At 40.6% G+C, this 18,243-nt stretch overlaps 1 protein-coding gene and 1 non-coding gene across 4 annotated transcripts in view; both read right to left on the bottom strand.

The window, feature by feature from the left end:
• LOC126428056 (coronin-2B-like) overlaps nucleotides 1-18,243 on the bottom strand; it is a 126,030-nt gene that overhangs the window by 36,413 nt on the left and 71,374 nt on the right. For 2 of the 3 annotated variants that reach the window (XM_050089932.1, XM_050089930.1), the window contains 3 exons: nucleotides 17,036-17,158; nucleotides 9,463-9,637; nucleotides 391-530 (listed from right to left, as the gene is read on the bottom strand). In XM_050089932.1, the coding sequence (XP_049945889.1) occupies nucleotides 391-530; nucleotides 9,463-9,637; nucleotides 17,036-17,158 (438 nt within the window). The remainder of the gene's footprint in view (nucleotides 1-390; nucleotides 531-9,462; nucleotides 9,638-17,035; nucleotides 17,159-18,243) is intronic. The other variant, XM_050089931.1, reaches the window with a different exon arrangement.
• Trnaa-cgc (transfer RNA alanine (anticodon CGC)) lies at nucleotides 11,615-11,687 on the bottom strand. The gene has a single exon. It is a non-coding gene; the product is annotated as a tRNA-Ala (tRNA).

Genomic DNA, 18,243 nt, shown 5'->3' with positions numbered 1-18,243 from the left:
TTAAAAATATGAGGACTGATAAGATAAGGAATAAGGAGGTTCTCCACAGAACTGGGGAAAAAAGGAACATATGGGAAACACTGACAAGAAGAAAGGACAGGATGATCGGACATGTGTTAAGTCATAACATAATAGCTTCCATGGTTCTAGAGGGAGCTGCCAAGGATGAAAACTATAGGGCATGACTGAAATTGGAATACACAAAGTAAATAGTTGAGGATGCAGGAATGAAACTGCTACTGCGAAGTGAAAGAGGTTGGCACAGGAGAGGACTCTGTGGTGGCCGCATCAAACCAGTTACAATACTAGGTGTCAAAAAAATTATAATTACAGTGTTCATTTAAGAAGCAACGGAATAGTCATTTAACCTCAAACAGTAACTAAACGTACCTTAACATCGATGGGCCGGTAGTCTGGCACCGTCTCTTGGGAGAGGAAGGCAAATTTGCGGCTGTTGTTGTTGTTAGCCATGGGGAGCACGTTGTCCCGCGGCTGACGGACTCGAGGTTTGTGCGTGTGTACTGTCACACCTTAGACAAATGGGAACACTATCAGCTATGAAAGGCAGGAACAGTGCTACAACAATCAATAACTGCTAACAGCCTAATCTTTAAAGAGTCCATCCAAATCATGTGTCACATACTGAAATTCTCAAGAGTATTATAACTTCTTGTGCTCCTTTATATGTAAAATTTCTTGCGTAGCACATTAAACTTGATAAACAACTATTCCTAAATTTGTCATTTACAAGCGCTTTGACCAAATAATTATTTTCAACTCCTTAGCTTAATACCATGAGTTATCTAGTTTTTATTGTTTTGATAGCAACTTAAAATTCAGAGTATACTCGACAAACTGAAGAACAGACCATTGGGAGGAGAGAGAGGGGCAATGCGTATATACTTTTCAGCAGTGATAGTTAAGTGCTCACCCACTAAAGAACATCTGGTCCTACATTTGTAGCCCGGCTATTGTGTTTTGGTTGAGGTGGCTGCCTCAAGATATCGTCTTTACAGTGTTCAGCTTTGGATACTCGACATCAAAACACGTGCTTTCATACACTCTCCTTGTTAAGACAATGCTTTCAACACAGAATGGCTGTAGTGATCCTGAGTTTGACACTGAATTTAGCAGGTTAGAAAGTGTAGAAGAATGTGATATTTCTTCAATGAAGACTGAAAGTAATGACAGTTCGCCAATTGAGTGAGAAGTGCTCACCAGTGGTATGAGATGAATACATCCACTGTGCTCCAGCCAGCCATTCAAGATTTATGTTTACCGGAAATTGTTGTGAAATACATGGTTAGACTTTGTAGTTACACAGAAACTAAAAAAAGTGACTTCAAGTTTCAGGATATTTTAGTCAAAGTCCAGTGCACGAGTATACTAGGGATTTTATAATTTGTGCTCTTAAAATTTTGTAACTTATTTTGGGCTATAAAAGCTGTCTTTATTTGTCTTTAGGTAATGTCATCCATTTTTCATTAATAAAAAGATTATTTTTTGAACATAATCTGAAAAAAGTCATTAAAGGACTAATCTTACAGCCCATTTCCTCTTGCTCCACCAAATATGAACAACTTCAAATAGCTTTTAATTGCAGGTGTAACACATGGACAATAGCAAGCACACCAGACACTTTGACATGCGCATAAATTTTTAGTTTTAAAACAATGCCACGTTTACTTTTAATCTTGGTCCAAAAATGCAAAATTCACAAAGAGAATGTCTTACTTTCTATTTTTTAAATGCGCTCATACACCAGATATTCAAAATCAACTAAATTTGAAATGTTTTGACTGCAATGAATAGATGTAACCAACTTTCATCATAAAAAATTATTCAGGAAAAGAACACGAACAAATATCCACACTGTAAAGCCCCTGATGCAACATTAGTGACAATGCTACGATACTTCTCTCGAAATCTGTTTCTCCAATTGGCCAATCGTAACTGGTAGATTCTGTCAATTTGTTGATTTATTCAAATAATGATTCATTTTCTCCTGCAGTAGCAGACTATGATACAGACAAAGGATTTAATTAATAACAATTAATGATGGGATCACAAAATGTACTGTTTATTGTTGGACTATCTCTGTCCAAAAAATTCAATTCACAGCTTTAATCAGAAACACACACACACACACACACACACACACACACACACACGCAAAGCAACATCAAGAAGGGGTTGTGCGACAAACGAAAGTTGGTAGTGCATTTCTACATCTGAAAGATGATGTCTATTCAAATTTCACACCAGTTGTATAAGAGTGATGCTAGTAGCATCACTGCAAGTGTGCAAATCACACATGCTGTAATGGTCATGAGCATTAGTTACCTTTGAGATTTGACATGGTGAGTTGATGTTGGTAAAGACTGCCTATAAGGCGGCAAAGGTGCCATTATCAACATTTCATTGAGTTTGAATGATGCCGGGTAACACGGCTGCGAGAAGCTGAATGGTAGGAATGTAGCCACTATACACGATCACTGGCAGCGCTGATCGTGAGAGTGTATCGTTGCAAGTAGACTGGTAGACTGGGCTTTGGAATGCTACGTGGCACTACCGGGAGAGAAGACCATCGTGTTTGGTGTATGTTTTTGGCAAATTGTACTACATCTACAACAGCAATTATAGCAGCAGTTAGAACCACTGTGAAAGAACCAACTGTTACAAATCAATTACTGCGAGGACAGCTCCTAGCAAGACACCATGTAGCATACATTCCACTTACCTCAAACCACAGCCATTTGTGACTTCAGTGGTGTCAAGTGAGAGTTCACTGGAGGTCAGTTGTGTTTTCTGATGAAATATGGTTGTGCCTCAGTGCCAGTGGTGACTGTGTATTGGTTAGAAGGGGGGCCACTGGCGACCTACAAACAACCTCTCTGCATGCTAGATACATTGGACCTACATCTGGAGTTATGGTCCAGGGTGCAACTTTGTGTAACGGGAGAACCTCTCTCATGGTTACCCTACACACCCCGACTACAAATTTGTACACCAATCTGTTTATTCGACATGTTGTGTTGCCATGCGTGAACAGCATTCCATGGGATGTTTTTCGAAAGTATAACACTGGCCCACATACCGCTGTTGTTACCCAACAGGCTCTATAGAGTGTCTACTTGTTGCCTTGGCTTGCTCAATCACCATATCTGTCACCAATCGAGCACATATGGGATCGTACAATGACAACTCCAGCGTCATCCACAAACAGCGTTAACTGTCCCTGTATTGACTGACCAAGTGTGGGCACTGATCTCCATCCCAAAGACAGACATATACCACCTATACAGCAAAAAACATGCATGTTTGCATGCTCACATTCAACATTCTGGCAGTTATACCAGTTATTAATTTGTCAGCATTTCTCATTTGCATTGGCTTAATCTTGTGCTTACATTAACCTGTGATGTTGCAATGTCAATCACTTAAATATGATGCCTAGATTAAAGTATTCACAAAATTTCATTATTCTACATAATTTTTATTGTATTTTTTTCCCCATTGGTGTATTAAACTCTGTGTGCCAACAATCAGAATGAGAACAATAATTTACAACAAATTTTCTGCAAGCAAAGATAATTTTTATTGCTGGATATAGCTTCACCAGCTGTCACTTTATGATTATTGATACTCTATATGCAGGCAAACTAAAGAATAATCTTGTAAAATAGTAAATAATATGACATGATGATAGACAATCCTTGCAACATGCTAGAATATGGTGGCAAAACTAATTTAAAAGTGGGAAGCACTAGATCTGACAGAAGACAAAGAGAAAGTAACTTGGTTAAGGTGCCATTGCTCTTACAGATGTTTTGAGGAGTAATGCTGATGGCAGGCAATGAGAGAAGGGCAGGCAGAAATTTTTATAACTAGGAATTTGAAGTAAACTCTCACGCCCCAAATGAACCACAACTACAGGCAGTGTTACATACACAAAATAATAAGTTTTCAATTTCAGAATTAAAAAGACATCTGTTTTGTCACCTCTAGTTTGTTACCAAAATCCCCCTGTTGGCTATACATGACTGACTCTATGCTGATCTAGAAGCATTATTTGAAAAACTGCCTGATGTAGCCTTACGTTTAATTTTAGCCAAAACCTAATTGACTATCAAAAACTCCCACTTTACTGCACTATTGGCTTTATTCCACAGAATTAACAAGCATCTGTGGAGCCCATGACTTCTCTTTAATTGTTTTATACTGGTTTAAGTCTTATCACAACAATACCTTAAAGATAACTGGTGTCATTTATGTGTTGTGTCAGCAGTTCATAAAACAATCACATTAGTCATTAGTCAATTTAAATTAGTGTTCAGTGCTTCATACATTAGTATCAACTAAACTAATTACTGTTTGAAGCATACACACTGCAACATTACCACAAACAAAGGGACCACACACTGAATCTTATTACAAAATACTCAAAATTCAGTAAAAATGCATTGAACAGGATGACAAGCAGATCAGGGTCAAAATAATTACATTACGTTGCAAACTACCATTGTCACCACTAAATAATGGAAAAAACTTCCAAGTGAACAGATCAGCAAACTAACATTAGAATGTTAGTAACAGTGAAATTTCTGCTACCTAATGCCTATTATAGCTAGCTTGCCCTGACGTCTTTATCAAAACTGACTGAAGTGCTGGCATAAGAGCATCACACAAAAGGAAAGTTGATACACCAGTGGGATGGTGGAACACAGATACTCGTATACCACACAACTAACTGAAAACGAATTTTTACTTGTGAAAAATAATTCATTCAACAGACAAAACTAGTAACAGTAACAGTTACATGAACTTCAACAGCAATTTGGCACACTATGAGGGTTCCTCTGAATGCCTTGAAAATGGCAGTGTTCTGAGCCGTACTGGCACAGCTATTTCGAAAACAGCATTCTATTTGTGTGTTACAAGACAGAGGAACTGTGTTCCTTACGAATTTTTTAATTTGCCATTAAACAAAGAGGTTTCCAAATATTTCAGAAGGGAACGAAAATAAACAAATATGATGATAGTGGAGGAAGCAGTGGTCGAACAACTGTGCCAGTCTTAATGATAAAAGATGATAATTCTCAATAGAGAAATGCAACTATATTCTCTTAACTGACAATTACTCACATAAGTCTTGATTACAACTTTTTTCACTCCTTTAAACGAGTTTCAGTTATCCAGTTTTGGGTCTTTTATGAGAATCTGAAGATGATGAATACAGAAACATGTGAGAGGTGTACTAGGTCCATTTTTCAGAAATTCTAAAGTACCTCAGTTTTTGTTTACCTTACACACCTGATGGCAGCTGTAAAGCCAAAAACCACTTACCTGTTACCTGTCCAAAGAAACTAAGACGTTATCTAGACTGAATTCTACAGATTACCTAAATCCATACACATGCTAGATAACCGAGGACATCTGAGACATCATGGAATCAATCAGGATGTTACAGGAACTATTGTCCAGTGTATAACAGATACTGATGAAAGGAAAATTGTTGAGCAGGAAGCCATTCAGGAACAAATGATATTCAGTCTGTCAATAAATGTAAGTGGTAACTATTTGTTCTCAGTTATTTAAAAGGGAACCTATTCCACTTCCTGTTCAGTTCAATACTGATGTCATATTACAAACAATTGTTTACATGCTTGAAGAAGATGCAGTTAGACAAAGTACCTCAATCATCGTGAATGGCCTGCAAATCCTTCAGTGTAGAATTTTACTCGAAATGTTAATTTCAGAAAAACAGCACAATCAAAGTTTTTAAAAAAAGTAGTATTATTTCACACTTGCAAAATGAACTTACGGCCTACGCTAGTTACCAAACGTGAAGGTGGGTGTAGCCTCTCAAATTTCGCTTTCACCTGAAACTACTTAAGGAAACAAGAATTAATGCATAAATAATGTACACCTCAGCACATTCACACCACTGGAAATCTCAAACACGTCACAGCTGTGTTGGTTTGCTTCATTTACCAAATACAAGCCCATGTGCTAACTGTGTGTGTGTGTGTGTGTGTGTGTGTGTGTGTGTGTGTGTGTGTGTGTGTGTGTGTGTCCTGTCCTGAGACAGGAAGTGTGCGTGGCTGACCATACAGGACAACAAAAAACAGGAAGCTCTCTTTCGGATGAATGCCTACCTGTGCACAAAACAGCTGCGTCAAAAGAACAGGTGGGAAGACTTTCTGGGGGTGTGGCTTCCACCTCATATGTTAAATATATAATATATATAATTTCTCCACACAATAGCAAAGAATATATTCCAGAACACACACACACACACACACACACACACACACACACACACACACACACACGTGTGCACATGCGTGGTGAGAGTGTGGTGTGTGTGTGTGTGTGTGTGTGTGTGTGTGTGTGTGTGTGTGTGTTTAGTACTCCACCTTTTCCTCGTTTCCTCATATTGTCTTCTTTCCCTTTCTTCCACCCAAACTTCTAATTTTTTTTTTCTGCCTTGAAAAAATTGTGAAGGAAAACCAGAGTTTGATTATGACGAAAAGGTTGAAGAGGATGTACGAGGCATGTCCAGAAAGTAAGAGTTATGAGCATCTAACCCTAAAAGGGATTTTTTTTGGACAAAGCTGGCAACAATGCCTACCAGAACAAGGTGTTGGCAGCAGAAGGTACACACATTTGTCTCAGTCTACTGAACTCTTATTATAGTGTCTTGATGAGATGGTGAACCAGATCAAGTACACGATTTGTGATGACCAGCGATTGACTCTGACACGAGATGAATGCAGTGTTTCCAGAAATCCAGACCTCTTTTGCATGAAATCATTACTGAAACCCTGTTTCTGAAAACCATGTCAGAGGTTGTATCAAAGCAACTCACATAAAAAACGGGTCAACAGAATTGCATCTCCACACTAACCTCAAGAGCCCCTTGAACTGGAAGATAAATAATTCTTTGACTAATGTGCCTGACCACAAAACTAGTGTGGTCTGTTACACTCTTGAGGCAAAACAGCAAAAGCAAGCAAACATTGAAAAAACTGTTTCGCCCTGAAAAATAATGAGCTCTGTCTTTTCAGATCACAAAGGGATTCTGTTCAGTGAATTTTTGCCCCATGGGAAGACAATGTTGTACAGTACTGCAAAGCCCTACAAAAAAAAAGAAAGAAAGAAAGAAAGGGGTGATACTGGACAAAAGAAGGTAAATGTCAACAAAGGAAATGCACTTGCTGCATGAAAATGCACTCCTCCGCACAGCCAACTCTTGGATTCAGGTATTTGGGACATCATCAAGCACCCTGCTCACAAATCTGATACGGCACTTTCATCTTTTCATCTATTTGAAGTTTTGTACGGGAGAAAACAAGTATAATGTAAGCTTTTGGAGCCAATGGCTCCTTCTGGCAGAAGGGTTGAAGGAGAAAGACAAGAGACAAAGAAAAAAGACTGGTAAGGTTTAGAAAAGTCGCCTAGAACTCCGGGTCAGAGGAGACTTACCAAACAGGATGAGAATAAAATGCTGATTGTTAGTACCTGTACTGGATGAGATTTGAAAACCTGAGAGCTTAAAGCTGGAGGATAGGATAATTGGCAAGACAGAGTTTAGACAAAGAAAAGGGGAGTGAAGAAAAGGAATAGGTAGGATACTAAAATGAAATTCTGGTAATACATAAACTGACGCACATCTAGGTGAGGAAGATGGTGACAACCAAGCACAGTTGTAATGCCAGTTCTCACCTACACAGTTCTTAGAAACTGGTGTCACATTGTATGTGTGGTGAAACAGGTATCAAAGTCATGACTGTCATGTTGTACAGTGTGTTCTGTACCAGGGTAGTATTTACTATCAGTACACAGCCTCTGAGGATGGCCATTCATCCTAACTGATAACTAGGTGGTAGTCATAACAATATGTACCAGCTGTTACGTAAACACTCTTCAGCCTTCTTTACTAGTGTGACTACCACAAAGTTATCAGTTAGACAAACGGGTACGGACACAGTATCCTATTTCAGAACATGCTCTGCAACACGACAGTCTTGACTGAAGTACCTGTTTCATCTTGTCATCTGGATTCTCCCTCCTGACACCAGCTTCTCAGAATTCCACATGCGGGAACAGGTGTTATTTGTCCTCAGTTCTTACCGCCCTCCTGGTGTTAATTTATGTGGTCTCAGTATTTCTGCTCACCAACTATTCCTTTCTTCACTACCTTTTAATTTTCTATATCTTTTATTTTCTGACCTGTCTATTTCCCCTGCCCCTCACATCCACTGTATGCAATGTAACCTCTGTCTTGTGTATTATCCAATCTTCCACCTTTAAGCTCTGAGGTTTTCAAATCTCGTTCAGTGCAGTCCCCAATAATCAGTACTTCCTTCTCGTCCCAGCCTGTACGTCTCTCCTGACCCAGGGTTCTGGGCAACTTTTCTGAACTCTCTCCATTTCCTAAACTTCACCAGCCCTTTTCCTTCATCTCTCTTCTTTTTCCTTTAATCCTTCTTCCAGAAAAAGGAGTCACTGGCTTTGAAAGATTGCACATTTCCACATCATTCAAGTGTGGTTGCTCGTGCCATCACTTGGCGAGTAATTTTTATCTATTCAATTTTTATATTTTCAAACATTGGTCATTTTTTGTTAACTTGTTCATGGGTGGAAAAAGGTTTTCTGTCGACCACGAGGTCCAGAGTGGTGTCAAATAATGGGCTAAGAGGCGGTGGGAGGATTTTTTGAGGCAGGTATCAGAAAGCGCACTCCTCGCCACACTAACTGTATCGAAAAGAAAGGTGACTACATGAAAAAATAGTGTCGGACATATATATGTGAATCTGTAAATTTTTTGGAAATATATTGTCTTTTCGATTGTTAAACAATTAATTTCTGGACACACTTTGCAAATTGCCTCAGTTATGCAGGCATGGCGAGAACAGCCCACGATAGACTAGCATCAAAGCAGTCTGAACTGAAGATCATGGCAACAATAACTCACAGCAGTAGTCTTGTCCATGTCACTTAAATGACAGATATTAATAAAAAGCTAAAAACTGTTTGATGGTGTTTCAGCCAACAATTTTCTACGACACACTGTACCAGTTATCACATCATTTGAATGTTTCCAATAATCTAAGCCTCACACAGAAAAAGATATAATTTTCTAATTAATACTCACTGCTACAAAGATATCACACTCCACACCAATGAAAAACATAATAAACAGTACAGGATCTTAAACTGATATAAACTGCCTATAGGAGAAAGCAGACCGATTAAATACAGACAGGGCACAGACGGATTTGGAGATGCGACAACTGCTCGACACAACCCCCACCTACCAAAACCGGGTACAAAACAACTTCACAAAAGTGGAGAGAAGCCCACGACAGGACATGAAAGACGAGACACCTCAGCCACCCGTCGACACTCCGCCACCTCCAGTACGAGTGGTAGCGTGCGTGTGCAGTTGTGAGCTACCTTTACAGTCCTGGAAAGGGCACACTGTGTCTTCGGCGGCTTTTGTTGACTTTTCACCTGTCTTCATTGACATCAGCACCGGGTTCCTGTTCTTGAAACTCAGCCACTCCTGAGCAGAGAGCGCCGGTGTTGGAGCTGCCGTGTCCGGGTACAGGTCATCCTGGAACTGGTCGCTCTGAAAAATAGTGCCAACATTACTTCAGTCCCCACTCTCGTCATACTCTATCCTAGTGCAATTATAAATTCTCTCTATTTAAATATCTACAAACAGCAGTTCAAAAGTTGGTGTCAGATAAAGCAAAATTCAAACAGAGTTTGACAGACTTTTTGATACGCAACTTCTTCTACTATATAGATGAATATTTTGACGGGGACTGTTAGACCAACTTAAGTAAAAATGTCTGCTAAATTTCAGTTTTGGCAGTACTTGGTCAGAACAGTCACGATCAGGTATTTTGTGTAAAAAAATTTATTAAAAATGTGTAACTATGTTTCATTCTGACAGTGTATTAATTCTGTAAATATTAGCAGTCTCAATTTACTGTAATGTAATCGCATATCTTGAAAATCACCTGACAAATGCTCAGGGTAGTGAGTATTATGTTCAAATATTCTGTGTTTTTACATTACACTTTCTGGCATTGTCCACACCCACAAGAATCATCTCTAGAATCATCTCTTTCCAGGTCTGTAGAAGGAAAACTGAAATGAAATTAATCTAATCTACTCTACTCTACTCCACTCTAATCTCAAATACAAGGAAAGGGTATTTTGCAACTATGGAACAAAAGAGCTAGTGTGTGGTATTGGTAATTTTTTAAGCAGTTTCTTCAAGGTGAGAGGGTAGAGAATAAAATGTACGGGTGAGACACACACACACACACACACACACACACACACACACACACACACACACACCAAAGGGGGGAGAGGGATGCTTCCATAAACAAATCCCGCAAAGCGTGAGAAATTGTCACCTTCAGATTGACACTAAAAAAAGCCTTCTGAATCATTTGATGTAATTAAGTCAAAGCACAAGGTCAAAATATTTCAGTTCCAATAACAAGTTTTGCTTAAAACACAAAACACAGTCCAGCCACAGAGAAGCATTCTCCTCGTAACTCAGTACCACTCAGGACTGGAGCAACTGAATTACATTCACCACCAGGGTTTCGATTACCTCTTGCCATGCCCTGAAATGAAAAATGTTCTGCCCACTACCCTTCCCACACTTCCCTCAGTGGTATTCCACTGTTCACCGAACCTACACAATATACTTGACCATCCTTACACAACCCCACCTCACAATCCCTTACCTCATGGCTCATACCTCTGTAATAGACCTAGATGCAAGACCTATCCAATACATCCTCCTACCACCACCTACTCCAGTCTGGTCACTAACATCACCTCTCCCATCAAAGGCAGGGCTACCTGTGAAACCAGTCATGTAGTCTACAAGCTAAGCTGCAACCACTGTGCTGCATTCTACATAGGCATGACAACCAACAAGCTGTCTGTCTGCATGATGGCCACTGACAAACTGTGGTCAAGAAACAAGTGGACCACTCTACTGCTGAACATGCTGCCAAACATGATATCCTTCATTTCTATAACTGCTTCACAGCTTATGCCACATGGATCCTTCCCACCCACACCAGCTTTTCTGAAATGCACAGGTGGGAACTTTCTCTGCAACACATCCTACGTTCCAGTAACCCTCCGGGCCTCAACCTCTGGTAAGTCACTGTCCTCACCCATCCAGCCCTTTCTCTGTTCGCATTCCAGCACTACACAGTCATAATTCCACCACCACACCCAGTCTTTTTATATCTCTCCTCTTCTGCTACTTCCCTTCCTCACATTCCACCTGTCCTCAGTCTGACCTGCAACATTTCGCTATCTGCCACCCCCGCCATACTATTCCCCTCCCCTCCCTACCCGCTCCAGCCTCCTCCTCACCCCCACCCAGTCACCACTCCCATGATGCTGGTTAGGTTAGTGCTGTTTTAACGTCCCGTCGACAACGAGGTCATTAGAGACGGAGCGCAAGCTCGGGTTAGGGAAGGAAGTCGGCCGTGCCCTTTCAAAGGAACCATCCCGGTATTTGACTCAAACGATTTAGGGAAATCACGGAAAACCTAAATCAGGATGGCTGGAGACGGGATTGAACCGTCGTCCTCCCGAATGCGAGTCCAGTGTGCTAACCACTGCACCACCTCGCTCGGTTCTCCCATGATGCACTGGTGCTGCTGCTCACAGTGTGGTTTCAGTTGGCTGAGACTGCAGTTGTGTGTGTGAGTTGCATTTGCAGGAGTGTGAGTGTGTGTACTGTGTAAGTGTGCGTATTGTTGACAAAGGCCTGAATGGGAGTCTTTTCATTGTGCCTATCTGCGACTCAGCGTACAGTAAGTACCAACTTTCCTTCTCATAATATTGTTACATTCCATCCTGGATTTTCCGTTGTTTGAATGTTTTAATTACTGTTCTGTAATACTTTGGCTGGACAAAATCCAGTTTCTGTTCCTTAATTCTCCAATCAAACAGAGTTGTTTGATATATATAAGAGGCATTCAAATGAAAACTGAACACCTGCCACAATGGGACCATGGAATGGTTCAATTCAAAAGTAATCACCACACACACGTTAAGATCTTTATCCCACTGTGAGCCAAGACAATCAATTCCTGAAACTTCCTGGCCAGACTCGAGCTTAGGACCTTTGCCTTTCATGGGCAAGTGCTCTACCAATTTAGCTACCCAAGCACGACTCATGACCCATCCTTACGGCTTTACTTGTACCACTACCGTATCTCCTACCTTCCAAACGTCACAGAAGCCCTCCGGCAAAACATGCAAGATTAGGACTCCTGGAAGAAAGAATGCTGTGGATACACAGCTTAGCCACAGCCTCATTCTCAATCAATACCGAATCCACAACTGCACCCACTTTTGAAATTCCGTGTCCAACAAACTGGCATTCACACATATCTTTCTTCAGGTTGCCAAAGATGTCAAAATGAAGATCCAGGCTATATGGATGACGTTTCCCAGTCAAAACGTTGAACTGTAGCCTTTGTCCAATTGGCAGTGTGGGGGCAGGTGTTATCATGCCAAAGGACGATTGTGTCCCAAAGTATTCCTGGGCATTTTGACTTTATGGCATCCTGCAGTTTCTGCAAAGTGTCTTCCCAGTGCTGCGCATTGACTGTGATTCCACGCACGAGGAGCTCAACAAGAAGAGGATCCCTGCAGTCAAAGGAGGTCACCTTGATCTTATTTGGTGTCATCATTTCAAGCCCAAGGAAATGTCCCACATCTCCCCCATCAAAGAAACCTGAAGTTCTTCACATTAGTTCTGGTAAGGTCACAATGACCACCTTCGATTGCAGGCACACTGCAGGTAAGAACATAGATCTAAGCTCCCAGCAGCCATAAAGTCAGCTGAATCCAAAGTGAAATTATAACCAAATTTAACAAATGTATTACAACCACTGTTGTTATTCAGTTGCCAATTTCAAATCTTAGTAAAAATCTCTTATCTCTCACCTGTGGCATACATTCTCTTCTCAATCAAAATTGTAATTTTTAAAACGCAATATGCTTGTTGTGAACAGCACACAGTTTAACTTGGATATCTGTAGTTATTCATAAAACCAAAAAGACATACAGTTTGAAATTTAGCAATGTCCATTATCTTTGAGAACAACAATGTCACTCTGCGACTAATATTAAGCTCTTGCTTACTGAAATACTTATTTTATTTTACTGATGGATACGTAGTACAGCCTTCCCACACACCAATGCTATTAAATACTGAACCCATTTGATCCACGAAATAAATAAAAATTAAATGAAACAGAAGAAACTTAATGTACTTATCCTTAATTACCATATATAGTATACTGCTTTAAGTATTGAGTATGGATATTATATAGGATGTTTCAAGTTCGCTTTTTCACTCACTTCATAACTACTACTCTCCTTGCGATTGTGGATTTTATCACAATATTATTTGATGATTGGACAGGTGGACTTCACTAAGGACAATATATTGAGATGGCTCTAATAGTTTACTATACCTTTTGTAGAAAGCTGCCATTGAATTGCAGTAACAAAACAGTGCCAAGAAATTCATATAAAAATTATACTTTCACAGCTTGGCTTGTGTGCTCTCAAACAAGAACCCTTATAACTCATTGTTGAGCCCAGAGATGGTCAACTGTGAATTGTCTCACCTTACAGAGCTTAAACCCTAATGTGACAAATGTCATACGATAACGTTATGCACATATACAAATGGAGGTAGTGTCACGTACACAAGGTACTTAAGGGCAGCACATTGGCAGAGCTGTCATTTGTACTTAGGTTATTCATATGAAACGATTTCTGATGAGATTATGTCCACATGATGGGTATTAATAGACTTTGAACACGGAACAGCAGTTGGGACTAGATGATTGGGAGCTCCATTTCGGAAAACGTCAGGAATTCAATATTCGAAGATCCACAGTGTCAAGAGTATAAGAATACAAAATTTAAGGTACTACCTCCCACCACAGACAATGCAGTGGAAGACGGCCTTCACTTAACAACTTCGAACAGCAGCGTTTGCGTAGAGTTGTCATTGCTAACAGACAAGCAACATTGTGTGAAATAATACGGAAATCAATGTGGAACTTACGTCAAATGTATCCATTAGGACAGTGTGGCAAAATTTGGCATTAATGGGCTATGGCAGCTACTGCATTTGCTAACACACGATATCACCTGCTGTGCCTCTCCTGGGCGCCTGACCATATTGGTGGGATCCCAGATGACTGGAAAACAGTGTCCTTGTCACACGAGTCCCAATTTCAGTTGGTAAGAGGTAATGGCAGGGTTTGAGTGTGGTGCAGATCCCACAAAGCCATGAACCCACGTTGTCAAAATGATGTGGGCTGTGTTTACACGGAACAGACTGGATCCTATGGTTCAACCAAACCGATCATCAACTGAAAATGGTTATGTTCGGCTACCTGAAGACCATTTGTAGCCACGTTCATGGACTTCAACAATGTTCCTAATCAACTACGGCATTTTTATGGATAACAATGTGCTATGTAACCGAGCCAACATTGTTCGTGATTGATTTGAAGAACATTCCAGACAATTCTCATGAATGATTTGGCCTCCCAGGTCGCGTGACATGAATCCCACCGAACATTCATGCAACGTAACTGAGAGGTCAGTTGGTGAACAAAATTCTGCATCAGCAACACTTTTGCAGTTATGGAGGCATCACAGCTTACCATTTCTGCAAGGGATTTTTAATGCCTTGTCGAGTCCATGCTATGTCGAGATGCTGCACTATGGCAAGTAAAACTAGGCCAGACACAGTATTAGGATGTATCCGACAACTTCTGTCACCTATGTCTATTTGTTCTCATATTAATTTAGATGCAGCAATGCTGACACCACAACAAGCACAAATTTCCAAAACTGTGGGCACAGTTTGGAGTAGATCTGGGACCTGTTGGTTAATATTCTAGTATTTTATAACACATATATGTTTTGCTAATATTAATATTCTTGGTTTTGAGTCAGCTCAAAATCTTAGAAACAATCAAATTTAAAGGCAAAACTGTAGGCATATTGCAGTAGCTGCTTTGTGAAACTAGGACAGTTTCTAAGTAAATTTGTCCATCTCCACAATAGCTCCATTGCTCAACATAAAAATAACTCTGGTCCAATAGTTACCAATAACGAGGAATCAACTTTATACAACAAGGATATTACAACAGAAACTACAAACAATAGGAACTCCACATTGGAATATCACCAATTTAAGGAAAATATAACATAACTGTATAGATAAAAAATCTAGTCACCAAGTGGTGGCAGGACACACACACATTACAGAAGGTTATAATTAGGCAAGCTTTCAGTGTGAGTGACTTCTTCAGGCAGAAGCGTTGAAGGGGGAGGAATAGAGAAGAAGGAAAAGGACTGGAGAGGTCTTTTTTTAAAAAAAAAAAAAAAAAAAAAAAAAAAAAAAAAAAAAAAAAAAAAGTCAGACTTTAGAAAAGTTATCAGAACCGCAGGTCAAGTGAGACTAACCGGACGGGATTAGAATCCCGGTAAGTCTCCCCTGCTCCACATTACTGAATGCCTTTTCCAACATCTGCCCCCTTTCCTAGACTCTCCAGCCCTTTTCCTTCATCCCTCTTCCTTTCCCTTCAAACCTTCTGCCTGAAGGAGCCACTGACTCTGAAAGCTTGCCTAATTGTAGCCTTCTGTAATGTAAGGTGACACTTTAACCTGCGGACAGGCACAATTATGACACTTACATGTAAGCTTTCAGCCACGGCCTTTGTCAGAAAAAGAAAGAGAAACACACATCATTCATTCACTCCAGCAAGCACATCTCACACACACACACACACACACACACACACACACACACACACTCACACTCACACAAAAAAATCGCCAACTCTGGCAGCTCAAACCAGAATGCCACTGTCGCACAGAATGGAAGCAAAAGTCTGGATGGGGCAGAGAAGGGGAAGGGCAGTGTACATGTGGGCAGAGCGTGCATTTACTAGACTGCCAACAGGAGGTTGTGAGCCAGGGAGATGGGGAAAATGAAATGAAAAAGGAGAGGAGCAGGGAAAGATTGGCAGATGCATTGGCAGAGGGTGGCACACAAAACGGTGGGAGATGAGAATGTGGAGGAGCTGATAGAAGAGATTGGTGGAAACTGTTGGGTGGAGGGTGTGGGTACAGTATGTTACCGCAGGTTGGGGCCGGGTTAATTACAGAAGCAGAGAATGTGTCATAAAACTCCCATCTGCGCATTTCAGAAAAGCTGGTGGAGGAGGGAAGGATCCGGGCAGCTCAGATAATGAAGCAGGCATGGAAATCAAGCCATCTGGATCCTCCCCTCCACAACCAGCTTTTCTGAACTGCACAGATGGGAGTAACTCTTAAAATACATTCTCCGCTCGCATAATTATACCGGCCTCAACCTACGGTAACATACTGTCTCCACACCCTCCATCCAACAGTTTCCACTCCCTCTGTCCTTTCACTTCTTCCCAATTTTCATCTCCCACCTTCTTTGTGTGCTGCCTTCTACCAAAATATCTGCACTTTTTCCCTGCTACTCTCCTTTTCACTTCATTTTCCCGCTCTCCCTGTCTCTCAACCCCTCGACGCTGCACCTGTCAGCAGTAGAGTCACTGTACGCACTGCCAGACAACACTCCTCTCTCTCCACACCTGTTTTCTGCTATCTCTTCCTCTTCCCCACCACCTCCAGGTTCTGTTTCCATTCCACGCGACAGCTGCATTCTGGTATGAGGTTCTGAAGTTGGTGGTCGTGTGCATGAGCTGTGCTTGCTAGTGTGAATGAATGGTGTGTATTTCTCTTTTTCTGGTGAAGGTTTATGGGTAAGTGTCTTAATTGTGCCTATGTGCAACTTAATGTGTCATTGTTACAACAGAAAATACCAAATATATACATCAATAACGCAATTAATTGACTAAGCACAGCAGAAATTTTTTGCTAGCAGCAATTTCTCATACCTTACCTTGCGAGGTACTATCATAGAAATTGGCTCGCACATCCCCTTTGTTGCATGAAGCTTGTAGAACCGGAAAATCTCACACTGGTGAACATCACAGCCTCTCTTTGGCATAAATCCCAAGCCACGCTGCAACAAATCGAAACAAAAACAATTCTTAGATACGTGTATGTGCCACTGTTCCTCATTATAATCTCAATCACCATCTTCAGTCTACGTTTACCTCCAGTGTACTAGTGCCATATTAAGACAGTGTTTCATAAGGCGTGAAATTAAAGGCCAGAAGTGTACATACATACTTCATGACTTCATGACTATTTTAATGATAAACTTTTAAGTTCAGAGAGATCTGATATACTGAAGTGTAGTAATATTCATTTTTTTTTCCTTTACTCATCATGACATCATTACTGCTACATCATTCGTAAGGAAATAAGCTTCCATTCATTAGAAAAAATAAAGAATGTCTTGCATAACAGCAGGAAGAAGTGAAGCTTGTGTCGATTCATCCTGTGAACATTCCACATCAGAGCTGATGAACAAAACTAGAAAGAGCAGAAATCAGTTCTACATTAATTTTCCTTGTGTTGTTTAATTTTTTGCCTATAAGCTCCTTACCTAGTGGGGTCATAACATTGGAGAGTGTTATACAATAACTGGTCAACACTTCATAACACTGGTTGGTGGCACACAGTCTGGCACACTGTTAGGGACTAGAGGAAAGGATGAAAGTTGTTTAGTAGTGTCAGGTCAGTTCATTTATATGTAATATTCATACTTTGTTTCGATCAGGATGAGAGTGGTAATTTGATGTACAGGGTCCAATCACATTCGTGAGACCACCACCTACATTTGACACCAATATACAATAACCACTCACAGATGGCATGTGGCAGCACTAGCAATGGAGGGTATATAAAGCGTGTCATGGGTGATATGGAAAACGGTGCAGTCATTGCCATAATGCGGAAATGGAGCAGTTCATCTGACATCAAAAAGGGCACGATCATTGGCTTTCTGGGCAAGGATGCAAGCATTTTCAAAAATGGCCAAGTTTGTAAACTGTTTGCATGTAGCTGCGATTGAAGTATGCTGTGCAAAAAAGCGCTATGCAAAACTGGCGCCGAGGCAACTGCAGTGAAGCACAGGCCATAAGAGGCAGACGTGAATGATGAGTGCAAAGATACTTATGGTCAAACAGTGGTGCAACTGTT

This window comes from Schistocerca serialis, chromosome 12 (assembly GCF_023864345.2).
Source record: "Schistocerca serialis cubense isolate TAMUIC-IGC-003099 chromosome 12, iqSchSeri2.2, whole genome shotgun sequence".
In the NCBI taxonomy this organism is placed as follows: domain Eukaryota; kingdom Metazoa; phylum Arthropoda; class Insecta; order Orthoptera; family Acrididae; genus Schistocerca; species Schistocerca serialis.
This window is presented reverse-complemented; position numbering and strand designations above follow the sequence as displayed.